This window comes from Danio rerio, chromosome 25 (assembly GCF_049306965.1).
Source record: "Danio rerio strain Tuebingen ecotype United States chromosome 25, GRCz12tu, whole genome shotgun sequence".
Classification (NCBI taxonomy): Eukaryota; Metazoa; Chordata; class Actinopteri; order Cypriniformes; family Danionidae; genus Danio; species Danio rerio.
In genome coordinates, this window is record NC_133200.1 from 17239514 (window position 1) to 17260538 (window position 21025).

Here is a 21025-nt window from a genome sequence, read left to right on the forward strand (position 1 = left end):
TATCAGGGTACGCACACCGGCGACGCAAGTTGGTGCCTATCTATGACTAAGGACAATGTTCATGTTTTTGCCGCGCCATCTAAATAGTTTCATTTTAAATAACATGTGAATGTATTTGTCCATGTTTACTTCCAATTGTCATGTGTATGGCGCTTCCGGTGTGCGACCCCCTTTAAGGATGAAGTCTGCTTTTGCTTTTTGGATCAGTGATTGCAGGAAAAAGACCATTACACTTAATGTCAACATTATCTGTACAAAAGCTAAAAAGCTTTATGAACCTTTTGCTGACAGCGATCAATGTTTGCGCCTGACAACAAGTTTTAGTCTTTGGATTCTATAATACTAGACTCATTTTTCTACGAAAGTTTGAACTTTGAAAGTGTTTAAACAAGAGAGAAAATTGTAAAAATGTTAATGCCTGTCTGAGAAAAGTGTATGAAGTGTGTAGTGAGGGGTTTTACAGCCTTAAAACATCTATAAAAATTGTAAAAAATAAAGCTGACTACTTCACGGATTTCACCTATCGCAGGTTATTTTTAGAATGTTACTCCCACGATAAACGAGGGAGCACTGTATACACATCAATGCAAAACAAAAGTTTGTGCTATGGGATTCAACTCTTGTAAAACACTCATGCCACTGGCCTCAATCCACTTCCATGGCTCTCTGCCCTACTTACTCTCATCCTTACTACCAAGCTGACCAATAACAGATCTTGGGCTCTGCGTCGTTGCGAGGTGTAGTTTAATTTTTTTGAGAGTGTTAAATCAGGGTATGGTGAAGGCTGTGTGAAGACTAGGCTGTAGACTCATTGCAGAAGTATAAATTGGCCTTAATACTAATTTGCTGCATTCATGTAAAAACAAACTAACAAACAAAAAATCAACACCCTATCAGATTTTTTGTCCATAAATACACTGAGCCACATCTAAATGGGCTTTAACATCAGCTATAGGGCTGGGCGATATAACAAAAATAATCATCTCACATCCTGATAGTGACATACAGTATATATTTGGTATAGGACCCTTTCTGTAAATTCAAGCTGTTAATAGTTTAGATTGACCACATAGATAAAGGACTATTTTTGTTTACATTTAAAGTGTTTACTTTTAAAAATGGAATTATTCAAATCATGTGAGCATATTTTTCTCTTTATTTATATCTTCAGGGCAAATGTTTAATAAAAAATGTAGAAATATAAAATAAATATTAATAAAACACTTCTCAAAAACTAACGATTACAGGTCCAACATAAAAAAAGACTGTTTTTTGTAATCAATGTACTTTAAGATTGCAACTACCTCACTTTCATATTCATGTTTCTGTCAATGTATTTTGTGTCACCATGATATAAATGATAGAGCATAAATGATATGAAATGATAGACTTTTTTTGATTTTGTCCATGTGATATATATGGTCATATTGCACAGCCCTAATCATATACATATATCCAATATCTGGACCTATGACCTGCATTTAAACCCATTTTTCCTATTCCCCTGGACATTCCAAAACATCACATGCCACAACTGGCATTCGAATAAAAACCATTTGAAATATATATTCAAATATTCTGCAGCAGACGTGCATGTATGCCCTCACCTATTTGAGCTAGAAAAAGTATATTCTGGTAAGAGACTGCACGCATAAAGAAAGATGCTTTCAACCTCTGCCCTGTGAAATGAATAAAAAACACCTTTGCAAATCAAAGCTACATTATATTTCTTCGAAAGAGGTGATAACTTTGCTGTGATGTGCAGACATAACACGTGCAATCTCCCTGTCTTTTGTTGATATTTTCAAATTCACATTTAGATCTATACAAACTGCAGATAAAATAAGCTAAACATTAAGATTTTTATCCATTCAGTCAAATTTTGCACCAGTCATCCATGGCAGCTTTTAACATCTATCGTAAATTATACAAATAAATGTAATAACATGGCTTTTCAAAATCAAAATGCAAACCATCAGGACTAAAATAAATGGATATGATCAAAAGATGATCTGTGCCTTTGGAAAATCATATTGTAAAGTAGGACTGCACGATGGTGTTGTTGAGTGACGGTATAACGTTTCCCTTGAAAAACACAATTTTTATTAGCTATGATCTTTAAAGCATTTGTTTTATTTAATGATATTAAAATAAGTAAATTTTATTTATTAGATCTAATTAATTCCAATCCAGACAAAAAAAAAAAAAAGTGGCGACCATTTAGGGCTCCATCATACACCCAGTGTAATAAGGTGCTAGGCGTGTATGAAGTGATTTGTTGCTATTTTCAAAAGGGCGCAGATTTCGTTTTCACGTTTTGCGGCAAGTTGTTTAAATAGCAAATCCATGTGGACTCCATGGTTGTGCTGGTCTGAAAATGAGGTGTGTTAAGTAGGATTGTTGGCGCATTGCTATTTTGAGACAACTTAAATAGCCTGTGCCATTGACAGACTAAAAGCTGGTATAAAGTCCAGTGCAGAGTTTTTGTAATTTAAAGAGTGCGTTAGTAATGTCCCATGTGGGTCCAAAACGCGTACACAAAGCTTAATACACACAGGATGTACAGCAATACACAAATATCTTTACCTATGTAAATTGAAATATGTATATTTACTGTATTAAAGGATTAAAATGTTACAAAAATAATTATTTTCTACATATATATTCAAAACATTTCCGTGCCACCTTTATATCAGGCGGTTTGAAATCCAGCTCTGTTGTAGTTTTTTAATTCATGACAATTTGCATTTGTATAATATATTAGTAGTAGTATTTATTAGCATTTTTAAGCATATTTAAATTTGTTTTAATAAAAACAAGTTTAATTTGCCCAACTGTCGGATTTTAGAGACGTATGCATTAACAAGTGTGTTTGGATATAACTTTACCTCACTTCATTATAATTGTTCATTTATTCATTTGCTGGAAATTGGAACTGAATTTATAGTTTTGAAACAGATTTTTGCCCTTAACAAGCAAAATACGAAATTAAATATTTAGGCTATTGGATGTCTTCAGTGGTGTTTCCTTACTCCATGAAGGTAAAGAAGTAAAGTAAAAAATTAAAGAGTCCAACTAGAGGAGGATTGTTCTGTATCCTCGCACAGATGTTCTGTTTAACTGTTTTCACTTTAGTGAAGCATTCAGTTTTTCCACTTATAAAGTTTTCAATGTAAATAGCAAATGCACTAGGACGCAATACTCCTAAAGGGATTGGAACGTGAGACTCTGAATGCTTTTGCGCCATGTGCTTTGCGCATAGATTAAAATAGAGCCCTTGGTCTTTAAAACATATGATTGAATGAAAACCTCAGCAGATTTTCTGACTCTGATTGGTTGTCGTCAATTTCTTTGGTTCACCTTTGGGCCTTTTCTAGCCAATAGCAAAAAAATACTTTTGGGGAGGATTAAGATGGTGTGGATTAAAGATGGTAAGTTGATGCTAAGATGGTAAAGATGCTAATTTTGACTTCATAAAAACTTCATAAAAGCTGTTAAATCATCAAGAGCAATGGTTTCAGCTAAAATTATTTTCTAATCTTCTACTATTATCGCGATAACGATTCTTTTTGATAATATATTGTGCATCCCTATTTTAAATAATGTTTAGACTGATTGTTTTCTTCATAAGACTTCAACATCAAGGCCTTGCTATTGAATTGCATTTTATGAATCACTAAGAACAACGGTTTCAGCTAAAAATCTCTGCTAAAAGAAAAAAAAAATCACCTTTTTTTAGGTGAACTCTTCCTTTTAGAATCGAAGTGCACTGCTTTAAGTGTGTTGTGCGACGTCTTATTCGTGACCTTGATTCGTCAAGGATGCAGGCGACACAGAAAACGTCTGTTTAGTGAGGTGGACAGCAAGAATACAGTGCGTCTTCTATCAGCAGACTTCATTGAGTTCTATTAATAACTGTACAGAGGACGGTCTTTTGTGACGCTGCACTTTGACCTGACAGAGTCCATTGTTGGCCTTGTTTACGTGTCTTTGTGTGGATAATTGTATTAAGATGAGGGGCTTCGGGGTGTGCTTTTTTCTCTTGAATAGGTTCTTTGTTATCTGACATTTGCGGCCTCCAAATGGATGGAGAGTTGGAGTATGTTGTAGACAATGCTCTGATACTGTCAGTGTGGGAGACTCCTACATTAAACAGACTATTAGCTAAATTATCAGAGGATTTGGTTTTCTTTTACTCAAAGATTATTATATTGGTTTTAATGAATCAAAAGTATTAAACTTGGATCTTACATTTAAAATATTTGAAAAATTAATGAGTATGGATGGAGTTTCAATAATCACAGAAGACATAGGGCTAAAAAAAAATTATTTTGCATTTGTTTTTCTGGCAGCTGGGTTGCCAAAAAAAGTAAAATAATGGTTGTTAAAATATAATAATTTACCTGTAAATAATGAACACTAAATTACAAAAATGTTCTTTACTTTATATTTCTGGTACATTTCTTTAATTTAACAGTCGTTATTTTCCCTCTTTTTTTTTTTGGCAACCTAGCTGCCAAAAAAAAAATAAAAGTAAAATAACGGATTTTTTTTTTACAGTAAAGGCAAAATAGTTTTTTGTTTTTTTTTGTCATATGAATAAAATAAAATAAAATAAAATAATATTCACAACTAAAAATATTTATATTCCTATAATATATATATATATATATATATATATATATATATATATATATATATATATATATATATATATAATAAATTTTTTTATTTTTTTTGTTATTTTTGTTATTTTATAACAGTTATTAAATTGTGTGTTTAATTAAATTAAAATTATTGTATAATCAAAGCATAAGCTATATTGTTTTATTTTATTCGAGTCTGGTTTGTTTTAATATTTCAAATATCGGGTTGTCTATTCTGGCATTTAACTCGATGCTTATTTTATTGTAAAATTTATTTTATTTATTTAAATAGTATTATGTAATAAAATAACACAATGCACAAATTACTAAATATTACAATAAAAAATGTAAATATTTTGTTTAAAAGGATGTGGAAATGCTAGGATATAATTATTATTTAGTGCTGGGCAAAAGTTAATCGCATCCAAAATGTTTTTGACCATTTAAATGTTTGTACTATGTATCATGTATATATTAATACATGCGTATATTTAAGGAGATGTTTATTTATATTTAAATATAAAATAATAATATAAATATATGTATATAATACAAATTATACAGTTGAAGTCAGAATTATTTGCTCCCTGATTATTTTTTCCCCAATTTCTGTTTAACAGAGAGATTTATTCAACAAATTTCTAAACATAATAGTTTTAATAACTCCTTTCTAATAACTGATTTATTTTATCTTTGCCATGATGACAGTAAATAATATTTGACTAGATATTTTTCTAGACACTTCTATACAGCTTACAGTGACATTTAAAGGCCTAACTAGGTTAATTAGGGTAACTAGGCAGGTTAGGGTAATTAGGCAAATTATTGTATAATGATGGTTTGTTCTGTAGACTATCAAGAAAATATACAGCTTAAAGGGGTAATAATTTTGACCTCAAAATGTTTTTTTTTTAATTAAAACTGCTTTTATTCTAGCCCAAATAAAACAAATAAGACTTTCTCCAAAATAAAAAATACTATAGAAAATACTGTGAAAATTTCTTTGCTCTGTTGAACATCATTTGGGAAATATTTAAAAAAAGAAAATTCAAAGTGGGGCCAATGATTCTGACTTCAACTGTATATACATTTAAATATTAATGTAACAAAATTGTTTTGTGTAGTTTCTATGTATTTGTGTGTAACACACACACACACATTTATATCTGTGTGTGTGTATATATGTACAGCATGTGTATATATGTGTGTGTGTGTGTGTGTGTGTGTGTGTGTGTGTGTGTGTGTGTGTGTGTGTGTGTGTGTGTGTGTGTGTGTGTGTATATATATAAATATAATCTATATAATACACACACGCATATATTATGTCAAAACAAACCTTTATGTGGAATGCGGTTAATAGGAATTAATCTTTGCTAAGCACTATTAGTATTATTATATAGCTGTTTATCACTAGACTTAGAAGCTTGTTTATAAACTCATTCAATTCAAATGTGGCACAACATCACAGCACTGAGTAGTATCAGTCTGGTTCTAGCAGTTGTCAGTATTACTGTAGTAAATTTAGATTATTTTATGATTACAGGTGACGATGGCTCCACAGATGAGGCTGCGCTGCTGCAAACCTGGTTCAAACTGGTTCTGGAGAAGAACAAACTCTCTCGATACGAGTCTGAACTCATGATCTTGTAAGTACTGTGGCTCTTACAGAGCTTTTTCAATGCTTTTCTATACGTCTTACACATTATTTTCTCTGTAGTGCTCAGGAACTGGAGTTGGAGGACACTCAGAGTCGACTACAGCAAGACCTTAGACGGAGAATGGCCACTGAAGGTGAGTGTGTTATAATACATACACTACAGGGCAAACATTTCAACAGATAACTGATACATTTTTAAAGAAGTCCCTTATTCATGATTGCAATATGCTTAAAACAGTAATATTGAAATTGTTAAATTGTATTTATTTAAATCTTAATTTGTCAGCATTGTTTTACTTAAAACTAACTTTTCATTAAAACAAAAAATAGATATTGAAATATATTTCAATGTTAAGAAATTATAAATAACAGGAATAAATGACTCTTATATTTTATTATATTATATTATATAATTTAATATAGAAAATATATTACAGTATAAAACAATAAAGAGTTTGTTTTGAATTTAAAAAAGGTATTTGTAAGCTTTTATCTCACAATTTATACCTCCTTTCTTGCACCTGCTAGTTTTGTCTTACAATTTTTGACTTCTGAAGTTTGTCTCAATAAAAGTTTATTCGGAATTGCGAGTTCATAAAAATCTAATTTGTGAAAGGCCTATGAACTCAAAATTACAAGAGATGAGGAAAAAGTCAGAATTCCAAGATATAATCTCTGAGTGTAAGGATTGTCACAATTGTGAACATTTTAATTTAAAATGAAACATCACAATTGTTTCCTCCGGGTGCTCCGGCTTCCTCCAATCCAAACACATGCGCTATATGTGGATTGAATGAGTTAAATTGACTGTAGTGTATGTGTGAGTGTGGAAGTGTATGGGTATTTCCCAGTGTTGGGTTGTGACTGGAAGGGCATCTGTTGCATAAACGCATGCTGGATAAGTTGGCGGTTTATTCCACTGTGGCAACCCCAAACTAATTAAGGGACTAAGCCAAAAAGAAAATAAATTAATGAACATCACAATTGTAAGGTATAATCTCAATTCCAAAATATAAACTCTGTCTACACTAGAGACTACAATGGCTACGCTTACACTAATCCAGATAAATTAGAAAATGGTGTTTTTGTCAAAAAATGCTTCATGTCCACATTACCGTTTTCAGACGAAGCAGAGGGAGGAGTGGGCGTAGATAATAGAGTAGGGGAAAAAGAGAGGAGCGAACAACTGTCAGTTGGCTCATAAAATGAGAAACAACCACAATTTGTTATATCATTATAAACACAATCATGTTTATATAAACACTAAATGAGGCAGACTTCTCTCCTCCTCAATGCCTGGGTCTGAATGCAGACACAGTGGATAGCAGTGCGGCAGGTATCTTTCCCTATCTATTCCAACCATTAGCCCTGCCAGATTATCTGGAAGATTTTAAACAGGCGAACACAGCAGCACTGATAGGCAATATGTCTGAATGGTGACAAACTAAACTGATAAAAGACAAAGTCCGCCTTTCTCCAATTCTCGTACAGCTCTCCCGACAAAAATTCTTTCTCCAGGGTGAAAAACTCCAGGGTGTCTTAAACCTTATGCACAAATGCAATAAAAACAGTTGCAATGCTAATAGAAAAAAGAAAGAATTGTGTATTATCAACTCAGAATTGCAAGAAATAAAAGTATGTTTTGGGTGAAAATCTATCGAAGTCCCAGTTGTAAGATCTAAAGCTCAAAATATTGCAATAAAAAAAGTCAGAATCACAAGTAAGCTCACACTCACATTTGTAAAAAATTCCAGCTCCTGAATGAAAAAGGGCAGAATTTGATAACTTAGACTTCCATTTGAAAATATCACTGTTTTTACTGTATTTTGATCAAACAGTTTACATCTAATCCAACATAAGAGGAAATGTAATGTTTCCAAATATGAAAGCTGCCAATTAATCTACATTAATCATGAAAACAGTCCACATATACCAAATGTTCATTTACTGCGCTGCATGCAGGATGAGATAATTGCGTGTTGGAGTGCTCCCGTACAGTAATACGCTTGTGAACATGAATTGATATCTGTTGAAGAAGGTGATGGTGTCTTCATTTGCAAGTCAATGGTTGGTCTCTCAGCCTCCGGCAAACACACGTTTATTTTGGCTCGGCTCTCTGTGTACTGCAGAGACACATGCGGCGTTAAACCTGTGATGACAAAGAGGTGTTGTTGTGTAATGCTTGATTATAATGGCACGCTTATCAGACCATGCACTTGTCGATATTCAAACCTTGTTACGTGGTAAAAATGTTACATTGTTTTTGACTACCAGACCCATGTGGCGTTAAACCTGCAACAACACAGAAGTGTCATTGTGTAATGCTTAATTATAATGTTGCGCTTATCAGAGAACGCAATTGGTGAAATCCAATGATACAGTGGTGTCATTGTGTAATACTTGACTATAGTTTTGTGCTTATATGATGTTGCATCTTATAATTCCAATCCTTCTTACATGGCGAGTATGTTGTACCTATCAGACGACAAAATCAATGGTTCAAACCTTATGTGGTAAAAATAGTTCCAATAACTAATCAACGCAATTAATGAAATCCAATCCTTGTTGCTTGGTTTTAGAGTTCGAGTGACGTGGGACACTATACCTGCGACTATTCAGAGCTATCAATGTGTAATACTCTATTATTGTTTGGTTCTTTTCAGTTATTGCAATTGATAACATTGAATCCTCCTTACATGGCGAAAATGTTAAGTTGTTCTTGACTTCTGAACGCAAGCAAGGTTAAACCTGCAACAATACAGAGCTGTCATTGTGTTATGCTTGTTTATAATGTTGCGCTTATCAGACGACACAAGCAATTGATGAAATCTAATGTTATTTCAAGAGTTCACATTTAGCTGATGATTGATATTAAAGCTTATTTGGCATGCTGTCCCAAGAGAGAGCCCTGAGCTTATAAGATCCTCGAGCCCTGGGCTCCTTCCTGTTAGCAGGGCAAGGGGAAGTTTGAGCTGAGGTACAGGTAGATCTCGATGTACTCTCTCGACCTGTTAATGGCTAATGACAGTTTATAGGGATAGCTATACTGCTTACTATATAAGAGCTTGTCTATGGTGCCAATCTGGTTTGGTCAAGTTACTTATATCGTATGTTTTTGGACTGTGGGAGGAAACCTGGGGGAAACTCATGCGAGCATGGTGAGAACATGCAAACTCTGCACAGAAATGTCGACTGGTCCAGTAAGGACTTTTAAAAAGTGACATTCTTGCTGTAAGGCAACAGTGCTAACCACTGGACAAGGCTGTAAATACTTCTGTACATGCGATTTTTCAGGTTTTTTATTTTTAATAAACTTGCAATAATTTAAAAAATCATTTTTCACATTGTCATTACGGGGTATTCTGTGTAGAATCTTGAGAAAATAAATTAATTTAATCCATTTTGGAATAAGGCTGTAACAAAGAAATGTGGAAAAAGTGAAGCGCTATGAATACTTTCCGCATGCACTGTACATGAAATGGATAGGTTGTGGATACATTTGGAGAGAAATGTTCTCTGGAAAGTATTATTTCTGCCATCTTGCTGACAAAATCTCGTTGTGACATCTTGCATGGTTCATTGGGATCTAGACAACTTCAAGTTAAGCCTCTATAACAAGTTACGCCCCCTTTAAGTTACCCTCTCTTGCTGACAGATACTGTTGTACACTTGTGGCATTAGAACTGCAGCTACATCGTTGTGTAATACTTGATTACATTGTCACGCTTAAAGGGGTGGTCCACTACGATCTCATATTTTAAACTTTAGTTGATGTGTAATGTAGCTGTGTGAACATAAACAACATCTCTGAATGTAAAAAGTTCTAAGTTCAATGCAAAGGGAGATCTTGGTTTTTACAGAGTTAGCTTAGCAAAGCCTACAATGAACGAATTTTGGGGACAACAAAAAATACTTCTGCCCCCTGTGAGATCACAAAGTTTGTTACTGCGCATCCAAACTGAGCAGGTAAGGCCCGTGGCCAGAGGCGATATAACGTTATAGCAGAGATGAAGCTAAAAATGCGTCTAAACACGGCTGTTTCCACAGAGCTTCGTCAGTTTCTGTATTTGGGCTTCCAAAGGACACGAACCAAACACAGAAGTGCTTACAGTTCAATATTAGTTATGTTCCAGAGAATTATAAAACACACAACAAGCATGATTTGACAAAACAGCTCCAGAATCTCTCCCAGTTTAGTGCTGGATTCGGCTAAAATTTCTTCAAAGCAGAAGCTGTCAACCAGTAAATGTTTTTATTAGTTAAAATTGATCATGACATGTACAGTGTCTAGCGTTAATGATATGCTGTAGCAATGATGTAAACAATGGGTAATGCTTCTTTGCGGGCAAACGATTTAGCTACAAACTCATATTTATTAGTCAAACTGCTGTAAACACACACTCCACCAGCACGTTTGTGTCTCTTATGTGTGCGCGTGCGCGCGTCTTCAGGCAGCTTTTCCATGCATTACACATCTCAGATAATGAAGTCGCAAAAGATATGTGGATGATTCATATTACTTACACCTGCATATTCCGGATATGCATGAAAGCCGTCATTTTACATGTTGAGTTAAAAAAAAATACAGTGCTAGCAGCAGAAAAATAAATCCAGGCTCAAACATAGCATCCCACATCTTGTGCTTTATTCTTCTGTCACGATATATTACAGAAAATAACTTAATCCGAGCATCAGAGAAAAAGAAAGTCCCGCGCACATGCGCTTGTTACAGAAAGTTCACACATTTACACACACACACACACACACATATAGACGCACACAAATGCTATTAAAGGAGCCACACCCCATTTTCATATGTTACAGACACTTGTCAGATTTTACTTTTAGAGAGCGGGCGCGAGGTTGACTGCATGTTTACACAGCAGAAAAGCGTGTGCTTTTACGGGCGTGACGTGGAGCCGATTATCCAATCGCAGCACATTATAACGATGACCAATCAGAGTCACTTAAGGGCGGGCCTTTCAGAGGAACTAGGAAATTTGACAGTCGTTTTCATGTTAGCAGAGTAGCTGTGTATAATCAAAGTAAGATATATGAAAAAAATAACGCGATTTCCTTCAAGTGAAACATGAGCACACATTGCTTGGCATCTTATAAACACAACCAAGCCTTAAAATTACATTGTGGACCACCCCTTTAATAGATGTCGGAATTGATGAAATTCAATCCTTGTTACCTGATGAAAATGTTATGTTGTTTTTGATTTCCAAACACTTGCTGCATTAAACTTCTGACAACAGGTGTCATTGTGTAATATGTGATTATAATGTCACACTTATCAGACAACGAATTTCACGTTACAGTTTGATTCCAGTGGTAATAAATTACACAGCTATTTTAATGTATAAAGTTATACATTATAAAAATGTTCGTAAACTCTTTCTTGATCTGCTGCTGATCACAGAGAGTTGGAACAGATCTTTTAAGCCCAGTTTCTTTGCAAATCCTGTTCTGTGGACATGTTTATATGCGTTACTACGGAGACGTCAGGAAATTTTTAACATCAAGGAAATTTAAATCACTCCAACATGACAGCGAAGACACTATACCTACACAGTTCTGTCCAGACAGCTTCCAGTAGTTGATTTTGCATCATCTGTGCCTTTTAAAGTCTCGCACTTATCAGACGATGCAATTGATGATGTTTAAACCTTGTTACGTGGTGAAATTATTATGTTGTTTTTGATTTCCAGATTGTGAAAAAAGTGCAAGCGAACTGGTGGAGGAGCAAAACATTCTGGTGGAGATCATGAAGGTGGTGGAGAAACGAGATAAACTAGTGAGTCTCCTGGAGGAGCAGCGACTGAAAGAAAAAGCTGAAGACAGAGATTTGGAGAGTTTGATCCTTTCCAGAGGGTATCAGTTCCACTGGACTTAAACATCTTGCTCTGAATGGGATTATGAGCCACTTCAGACTGAAAAAAGCCTTATTTGAGCTTAAAACGATTGTAATTTGCTTGCATTGAATGCTGCCGTTTGTTGTGCTTGAAAACAAATAAACCAAAAACCAAAACACGTGCCTCTTTATTAATGATGAATGTTCGCTTTGAAAAGTCACACGAGCACGGAGGTGATAGGATTGGTTAGGACTTTTTGTTCGCACTTGGTGCAATGATGTTAAGTTTTGTTTAATTGTTTAGTTGAAATTTGTTCATGGATGTTTGTTTTGAATGTTTCCGTAGAGGCCAAAGTTTGATGGCGGTGATGAAGTGTGTTTGTTGAGCGTTTATTTCTCTCGTTCTTGTCATAAAGATGATTTATTAAGCAACCTTAAATTAAAAGCAATTATTATTGTTTCAAGAATCAAGAAGTGCTTATGGAAATGTACAAAGTGCTTTGGTTTTATTTTTGTCTGTCTGTGTGTTGCCTTGTGTAATTTATTTAATAAATGTAAACACAATGAGTGGGCTCTTAATTATGTAAAGATTTACATATTTTTTAAAACATTCAGCCCTTTTAAAATGGTATTTTATTCATTTACATATAAAAATAATATTTGTGTTAGTAGTGTTTCTTTATACTATAATACTATCTAGAATACACAGTTGAAGTCAGAATTACTAGCCCCTCCTTTGAATTTTTTTTCTTTTTCTTTTTTTTGTATTTCCCAAATGCTGTTTAACAGAGCAAAGACATTTTCACAATATGTCCGATTATATTTTTTCTTCTGGAGAAAGTCTTATTTGATTTATTTCATCTAGAATAAAAGCAGTTTTTAATAGAAAAAATACATTTTAAGGTCAAAATTATTAGCCCCTTTGAGCTATATCTGTTTCGATAGTCTACAGATCAAACCATCGTTATACAATAACTTACCTAATTACCTTATCCTGCTAGTTAACCTAATTAACCTAGCTGAGCCTTTAAATGTCACTTCAAGCTGTATAGAAGTGTCTTGAAAAATATCTAGTAAAATATTATTTTCTGTCATCATGGCAAAGATAAAAATTAATCTGTTATTAGAAATGAGTTACTAAAACTATTATGATTAGAGAAGTGTTGAAAAAAAATCTTTCCGTTACACAGAAATTGGGGAAAAAAGTAAACAGGGGGGCTAATAATTCTGACATCAAGTGTATATATGAAAAATATTTACTTTCTGTTTACCTAAGTAAATTAAATGTAAACAATTTAGGTGTTGTAAATATTAATTAAACCTGCCATTTTATTTAAAATAAATAGATTTTCAGTTTATTTTTAAATGCTTATTTTATATATACAGGGTTCATACACATTTTTACTACAAAAATTCCAGGACTTTCAAGTCAATTTTCATGACCTAATGTTATATGGAATAAAATCACTGTCATAAATATTTTGTGATTTTATTCCATAATGTTTCATGTAATGTCTACATATACGTAGTAAATCATAAACAAAATTCAAATTCATTACAGCATATCATAAAACACGCAACAATCTCTTTAGTTTTAATTTATTTTTATATCTGTGTAAAATAGATGATGCTTAAACAGCACTAATAATGAGAGCATGTTTTTAGCTAAGAAAAAAAGTAAAAACAACTAACCTCCATTCCAATATACAGATATTTGTCAAACTAATTTTAGATGATCTTTATTGTTTGTTAAACGAACACACTAGACTTTTCGTTTCATAGACTTCCATTCATAGGCATGCAAATGCGACAGCCCATGCGACAAGTTTCGCATTTCACTGCATTCGAAAGTTCAAGCTTGGTGAATTCTTATCTGCAAAATCACATCAGGTGATTGCGTGTGACCAACAGAAGATATTTAAAATAAGAAATTTTAAATATGGAGCAATCGCTCACTTTTATTAATGTCTAATTATATTACTTAACTCCACCCTTTTTCACAGCGCCGTAAGACAGAATTTTGCAAGCTCTAGTGTGACGGCAGCTTAAGTCACTTTGGACAAAAATGTCTGCTAAATGATTAAATATAATTTCCATAACTTTTCCAAAACTTAGGTTTTTCTGTTTTTCTAAAACTTTTCCAGGCCTGAAATGCCATGTCAAAATACCATGACTTTTCCAGGTTTTTCCATGACCATATAAACCCTGTATGAAATTTGAAGTTTGCAAATATTACATTTCTGTAAATTTTTATATACCACTACTTTGTTTTAAAGTAATATTTATGTATGTGCGTGCTTTTATATAATTTGAAAGCATATTCTATTACTTAAAAAAAAAAAAATTACAAATCGAGGAATATTCCATTCTAAATATTTCATTAATACAATATTTAATAAACTTCTTAAAAATATACAAATATAGAAAAATCTGTTATTTCCAATTTTTCAAATGAACATTTGCAAAGCAATTCATACTAATGCATATATCACATCACTTTTAAATGCTTTTTGATATAAAATATTTATTATTTATTTGTACTTTTTCACTGTATGTTTGCCACATATAGTTCATATTAGTAGTCATAAAGAAGGATTCACTGTATGATTGGCAGTTCACTTTAAACAACTTTGTGAACAACAGCGCGGAGTCTCTTTGGAAAAGAGGGAGGGATCAAAGGATAGCTAGAAGGCTGGGCAAATTGCTGGAATTCCGTTTCCGTTCCAGTTCCTGGGATTTTACTCTCTCTTCCTCAGCGGGGGGAAATATCCTATTATTTCTACTTTTCTGCCCTTGGTTTTGTTTGTTTAAACCGATGGCGTCTTCCCCGCAGAAATCACCGTCCTCTCCCAAATCTCCGACTCCAAAGTCTCCGTCCTCCCGAAAGAAAGATGATTCATTTCTGGGAAAACTTGGTGGAACTCTTGTCAGGAGAAAAAAAGCGAAAGAAGGTAGTGATTGAGTTTCAAATGCCTATTTTGCTGGGAAGTATGTTTAACACGCTTTACAAACACGTTAAATCATAACGTTTTTTTGAAGAAGTCTTCAAGTCACCACACAACTTTTTCAGAAGTCTGAATGATTCCCTCCTCCATCGGGACTGGCGCAGGAATGCGTTTGTTTACACTGTCAACATATTTGTTTCTAATATAACGTACACTTTAACTTAATGTAATCGACAAAGGTGTGTTTCTAAAGAGTAACAACGTAATGTTTACACTGCAAAATGTGTAGCGCCTTGTAGCGATGCTTTACTCACGGATGAGTCGATCATTTGAGTCAGAACTTTTTTTATTAGCGGAAGAATCGATTCTTTTGGTCTTCGTTCTCTTCTCTGTCTCCATTTAATCGAACCTACGATTACCTGATGATTTGACTGCAACGCTCTGATTAGTTTATATGAAATTTACAGTTTGCAAATATTAAATTTCTGTAAATTTTGATATACCAATACTTTGTTTTAAAGTAATATTTATGTATGTGTTCGTATATAGTTTGAAAGAATATTCTCCATAAATCTCCACACAACTTTTTCAGAAGTCTGAATAATTCTCTCCTTCTTCGGGACTGGTGCAGGAATGCGTTTGTTTACACTGTCAACATATTTAACATCAAAATGTTAAACATAAAAACATCAAAATAATTGACAAAGGTAACACCAAGAGTAATTAAATGGTAAACAACATAATTTTACGCTCCAAAGGTTGTGGCGCCTTGTAGCGATGCTTTACTCACGAATAAGTCGATCATTTGAGTTGGAACTTTTTTTTATTAGCGGCAGGTACGATTTATTTACAAACCAAAATCTGCTTTCGTTTCTTCGTTTCTTCCTTCTTTGCTTCCTTTTTTCATTCGTTCCTTCGTTCCCTCCAGGTTTGATCAGTTTTCTCCAAATTTGAGTCGTTTTTTTAACTATAACTTAAAAACGTTTAAAAACCGTCCTACAATGTTTAATTGGTTGTATACACATCTGTTAAAGCAACCAACTCGCATTATTTCAATATAACAAAAAGGTAAACATTGCAATTGCTTGTGGAAAAACTACATTACCCAGGGTACTGCAGAGCTTCTCCACCAATTAGAGAATTGTGACCAGTCATAGCATTAAGATGGCTTTAATAAGAGAACTATTGGGTTCTAATTAAAGTTGTAAGATGTTAATAAGTTTTTTTATAGGAACAATATTTTTAAACTTTGTTACAGAATATGCATTTATTACACTCACACAAACAAATGTTTTATTGTTCAGAGAGCATTGATTGATTTGATCATGTCATTCGCTTTGCTTCACGCTAGTGGGCAGGGCTAAATAACTTTTCGTTTTGTTTGTAGCAACTCTGGTTGGTTTAATTGTTCTGTAGAGCATCATTGCAAATGTAGTTTTTTTCTTCCACAAGTTCAATTGATTCAGAATGCATCTTACATTAATGCAAACGGATGGGCTCAACAAAAGATTAAAACAATCAAATAACAACCTAGGTGCTCATAACAGGTCTTTATTGGATTATACCACGTTCCCTGATTAAAAAGCCAGTTAGTACATTGTTGTTGTTTTATACCTTTTGGCTTCAAAGTTTATAATGTTAAAATTCTTATCATAGCTGCTTGGTTTGATTCTTGGCTTGCTTTTTATTATTATTATTATTTTATTTTGCACTCCATTTTGCCAAGTAGCTCAGTAAAGTATGCACCCTGGAGGCATTATTATACGAATCTTTCATAGTTTTTCAACCACACCTGAAATTGACTGAGTCATCAAATCATTCTGACACAAACCCTCTGAATTACAGTGTTGAGAAGCAATATTCAGCCTTTTCATAGACTAGAAATCAGACGTTGGCACATTATAAAGTGTTCCTGAGCTTCAGCAAACAGCCAACTTTGGCGGAGTTCAGCTAGCCATGTAAGGTATTCTGCCTGGATGAGGCTTGAGATTGTTATTGTACAGAAATGAGAAAGGATTCATCTCAACCTTGAGACAAGAACAGACAAGAAAACCAGATCGAAATACCCAACAATAATCCAAACAGGTTAATTGTAATCCACATTCTTAACAAATAAAAATATATTAGTCGACGTCGTCTTTACTAGTAATTAAATTAGACATTGTGGTGCTTTCCATTACATTGGAGTATTTATTTTTTTCTGTTTGTTTGGTTTGGGTTATTTTTTTCGATTCCCAGAGTGTACTTCTGTAATGATTGCACGACGTCCATCAGCTCTAGCAAGACCGAATTAGAGGAAAAAGCAGCTGAGCCTTCTGATTCTCTAGTTCGGGCTCTTTCTCTGTTTCTTGTTCACCCACATACATGATGAGAATTGTTATATTAAAGGTAAATTTCTGTATGGTTTGATTTGATAAGGATTGTTTTGTGGCTTGTACCTAGGAGACATTGTATTTTTATGTATATTGCTTTAAATTTTCAATTAGGAATGCCTTTTAAAGGGGCAGCATGCAAGTTTGACACCCTGTGGTTGAACTATGTATTGCATTTGTTTTAATCCAGGTATGCAAGTGCAAGTTGCCAGATTGAGAACCAACAGGAGCAAGTCTGGCGATCAGGCCTAAAGGCCGACTCCAAACCAACACATATCAGTGATTCAGCATGTACATTTAATAATGTTAAAGAGGTTTAACATGTATAGATTAGATTATAAACCTTACCATTTCATGAGTGAGTTCATATTCTGTGCTTCTGAATGGCTGTATTTAAATTTCTGTTTTGTCTGCTGCAAACAGCCAAATTGCTTATTACTATATCATATAGCATGTTGCTATGACACGGGGTTACAATGTAACCTGCTCACCTAATGTTTACATTCGTAATATTTATACTATTTGCTAATTAATAACCGCATGTGGAACTCTGAATTTGCGCCTCATTATAGAGTCTGCTACTGTCCACTGGAGGTCACATTTCGTTTTTCTGAGCCTTTCTGAATGAATGAATGAATGAATGAATACAATGCGCTGTTTTCCATCAAGGCTACCCGAAGTGCTGAAATATAATTGGCTGAAGTCATATTGGGTGGGTTAAAAGAACCAAAACAAAGACAGCATTCCGGCATGTAACTCACATTTTCAAAGCAGATTAACTGACTTCAGCATTGTGTTTCAGATAAACAAGAATGTTCACTTAGTGTGTTTCTTAACTGTTTACAAACATATGATGGTATTTTTGTGCTTTAGTAGAGTCAAAAGCTTATGCACAGCATTGTTAAACGCGGGGTAATATAGAAGCTTATTTCTTACCATGGAGTGAAGTAAAATATGAAAAAGTAAATTCAGTTGTGAGTTTATATCTCACAGTCTTTTTGACATTTCCCCCCTCAGCTCAGAGAATGGAGACTTTGAGTTCTGAGAAAAATGTAAAAAATCAAAACAATCGCTTCACAGCAAGAAAGTTGCTGATTCTAGACCCAGCTGGGTCAGTTGGTATTTCTGTGTGGAGTTTGTATGTTCTCCTGTGTTCGTGTGGGTTTCCTCCAGGTGCTCAGGTTTCCACCACAAGTCTAAAAACATAGGGTATAGGTGAATTGTATAAGCTAAGTTGTCAGTAGTGTATGTGTGTGTGAGTGAGAGTGTATGGATGTTTCCGAGTGATGGGTTGCAGCTGGAAGGGCATCCACTGCGCAAACAAATGCTGGATTGGTTGGCAGTTTATTCTGCTGTGAAGACCCCAGTTTAATAAAGGGACTTAAGCCTGGTTTACACTTTTGTGTCAAGTGATCAGCGTGACCCTCAGCGCAAGCCTTGCACATTGCCGTGCATTGATACTTATGCAAGCCGACCAATCACAGAACTTGCGCTACACGTCGTTGCGACGTGTAGTGACATTTTTTTCAGAGCTGCGCATGAGGAACGGCCATGGCGAGGGCTATGCGTCCACACATAGGCTGCATCATAGCATATGTGTGCACTTGACGCAGAAGTATAAATCAGTGTAATTTGTGTCTAAACGCGGTGATTATTCATATTAACCCTCATTTGTGTAATAAACAAACGTGTTGAGAATCAAAAGACACCTGAAAGTGAAACCATAAACTAGAACCGCACTGCTCTTAAAGTGACAGCGCGCAATATTCCTGTTGCCGACTGTTTTTATCATTATTAATTAAACAACAAAAGGACAAATTCACTTACTGCACTTCACTGAAGGACTTTTGTAGCTATAGTTAAAGTGGTTCATTCTGCTGTGACGGAATGAAAATTGTACATACTCATAAAATTAGCCACTAAAATAGTTACGTTTTCTCGTGAGATTGGCTTTAAAAGTGACAAAGTGTTAACATAATTAACAGAAACATGTTGCAGTTTGCTTCTTTATTGGGGAAAAATTGTAAGATGTAATGTAAATATTTTGGTAAAATTGTGGCAATTACAGAGTTGACTAAAAATGATAGGATCTATCTTTTTAATTCGAGAAATAATATTTCAAAGAGTAGCTACCAGAATTTAAGTGACATGCAAGTCTTTTAAAGGGCAGAAAAGTGACTTAAAATAAACTCTTCTAGTAGACTCAATAGTCAGGTTTCCATCCTAATGTAATTTTAATGTTATTTAAAAAAGGAAAAATCCCACATGCGACTTAGGTGTGTTTCCAACAGGTTGTTAAAGCAGCTTACTGTAATACTGGTAACATAGCAACAACAGATTATCTGGCATTAAAAACCACCTCAATTGACTTCTATTCGAAATTTGGTGTTTTCATTGCTAATTTCTCACGTGATAATTTAAAATGCTTGTTAACAAAGTGTGATAGAAACCCAGCTACAGTAAGTTTGGTAAGTCTTGACTGAGGGCGCACCCACACTATGCTATCTGATCCATGCTGTTCAGTTAGCCGGCCCTGGCCCGATTGGAAGAGGTGTGCCACAGCACGGTTCACTTGGGCTTTGATGCGGTACGCATGTAGTGCAAAGTGTGCCATAGCCCGAAACTAAAGACGAGATGAGACGTGACTTATAAGGGACTGTTTCATATGGATTTATTGGTCCCACTTTATATTTTGTATTAATTAACATGTATTTGCACAGGAATTAATAGTTTGTTACAATGTACTTATTGTGTAAATACATGTATTTAATCAAGAATAAGTACACAGTAAATACATGTATGTAATTACATCTGTAATTAACTTTTGTAATTACATTTGTAAATACACTGTTGACCATACCTTACACCTTAACCCACCCTTAAACCTACCCATGGCACCAAACTTGTCCATAACCCAACCTCTATCCCACCTCAAAAGCACCACAAGTGTTCTCAAATACATTATAAACGGTAAGTACATTGTATTTATTTTCTGATGAAAGTACATAGTAGTTAAGGACACTTAATATAAAGTGGGACCGATTTATTAATCAATCTTACTGTTCAATGAACGCAAACTGTTGTAGATTATTAAAGAGGCAAACCCCTCACTGCATGACAGCTGCACCTTTAGCAAACCTCCTGATACCTGCAGCACAAGGACTTTATGACTGTTTATGAGCTTCAAAAATGGCTGATCTGTTCAGTGAAATATTTGACCACGTGTCACTGTATTCCAAACAATTAAAATGATATAACTAAAGAAATCTCCACTGTGCTGAGCGAGAGCGCTTCAAGGCAGTTCAAGGCAGCTGTACAAGGTGTGAGTACGTCCTGACTCCTGATATTGCTAAAGAAATTGTAGTACGAGTGTCATTACTACCGAAGATTCAAGGTATATTCTGTAAACCTTTTCACAGGTTGAATTACCATTTAAAATTGTAATTATCAATAAAATCATGATTGATTATCACGATTTTGATCATTTATGGTAAATCTAGTAACGATGTGACAATGCAGCTTACTGAGCAGCTTACTGTAATAATTTA

General features: G+C 34.3%; 2 protein-coding genes and 1 long non-coding RNA gene across 15 annotated transcripts in view; all 3 read left to right on the forward strand.

Annotated features, from left to right (window-relative positions):
* The window catches only part of mical2b (microtubule associated monooxygenase, calponin and LIM domain containing 2b), a 135499-nt gene extending 122726 nt beyond the window's left edge, over nucleotides 1–12773 (forward strand). For 11 of the 13 annotated variants that reach the window (XR_012399945.1, XM_021470514.3, XM_073942246.1 and 8 more), the window contains 3 exons: nucleotides 6190–6292; nucleotides 6364–6437; nucleotides 12018–12331. Coding sequence is in view for 11 of the 13 variants with exons in the window: in XM_021470514.3 (XP_021326189.1) it covers nucleotides 6190–6292; nucleotides 6364–6437; nucleotides 12018–12202 (362 nt within the window). In the remaining 2 variants the exon portion in view is untranslated. 13 annotated transcript variants of the gene reach the window in all.
* Nucleotides 12774–14846: 2073 nt separating this feature from the next.
* parvaa (parvin, alpha a) overlaps nucleotides 14847–21025 on the forward strand; it is a 28562-nt gene continuing 22383 nt past the window's right edge. Inside the window, 1 exon segment of the mRNA NM_001002872.2 lies at nucleotides 14847–15111. Within this exon segment, the coding sequence (NP_001002872.1) occupies nucleotides 14976–15111 (136 nt within the window). The 5' untranslated portion in view covers nucleotides 14847–14975.
* On the forward strand, nucleotides 17120–20717 carry LOC141380943 (uncharacterized). Its single transcript, XR_012400349.1, has 2 exons — nucleotides 17120–20171; nucleotides 20208–20717. It is a non-coding gene; the product is annotated as an uncharacterized lncRNA (long non-coding RNA).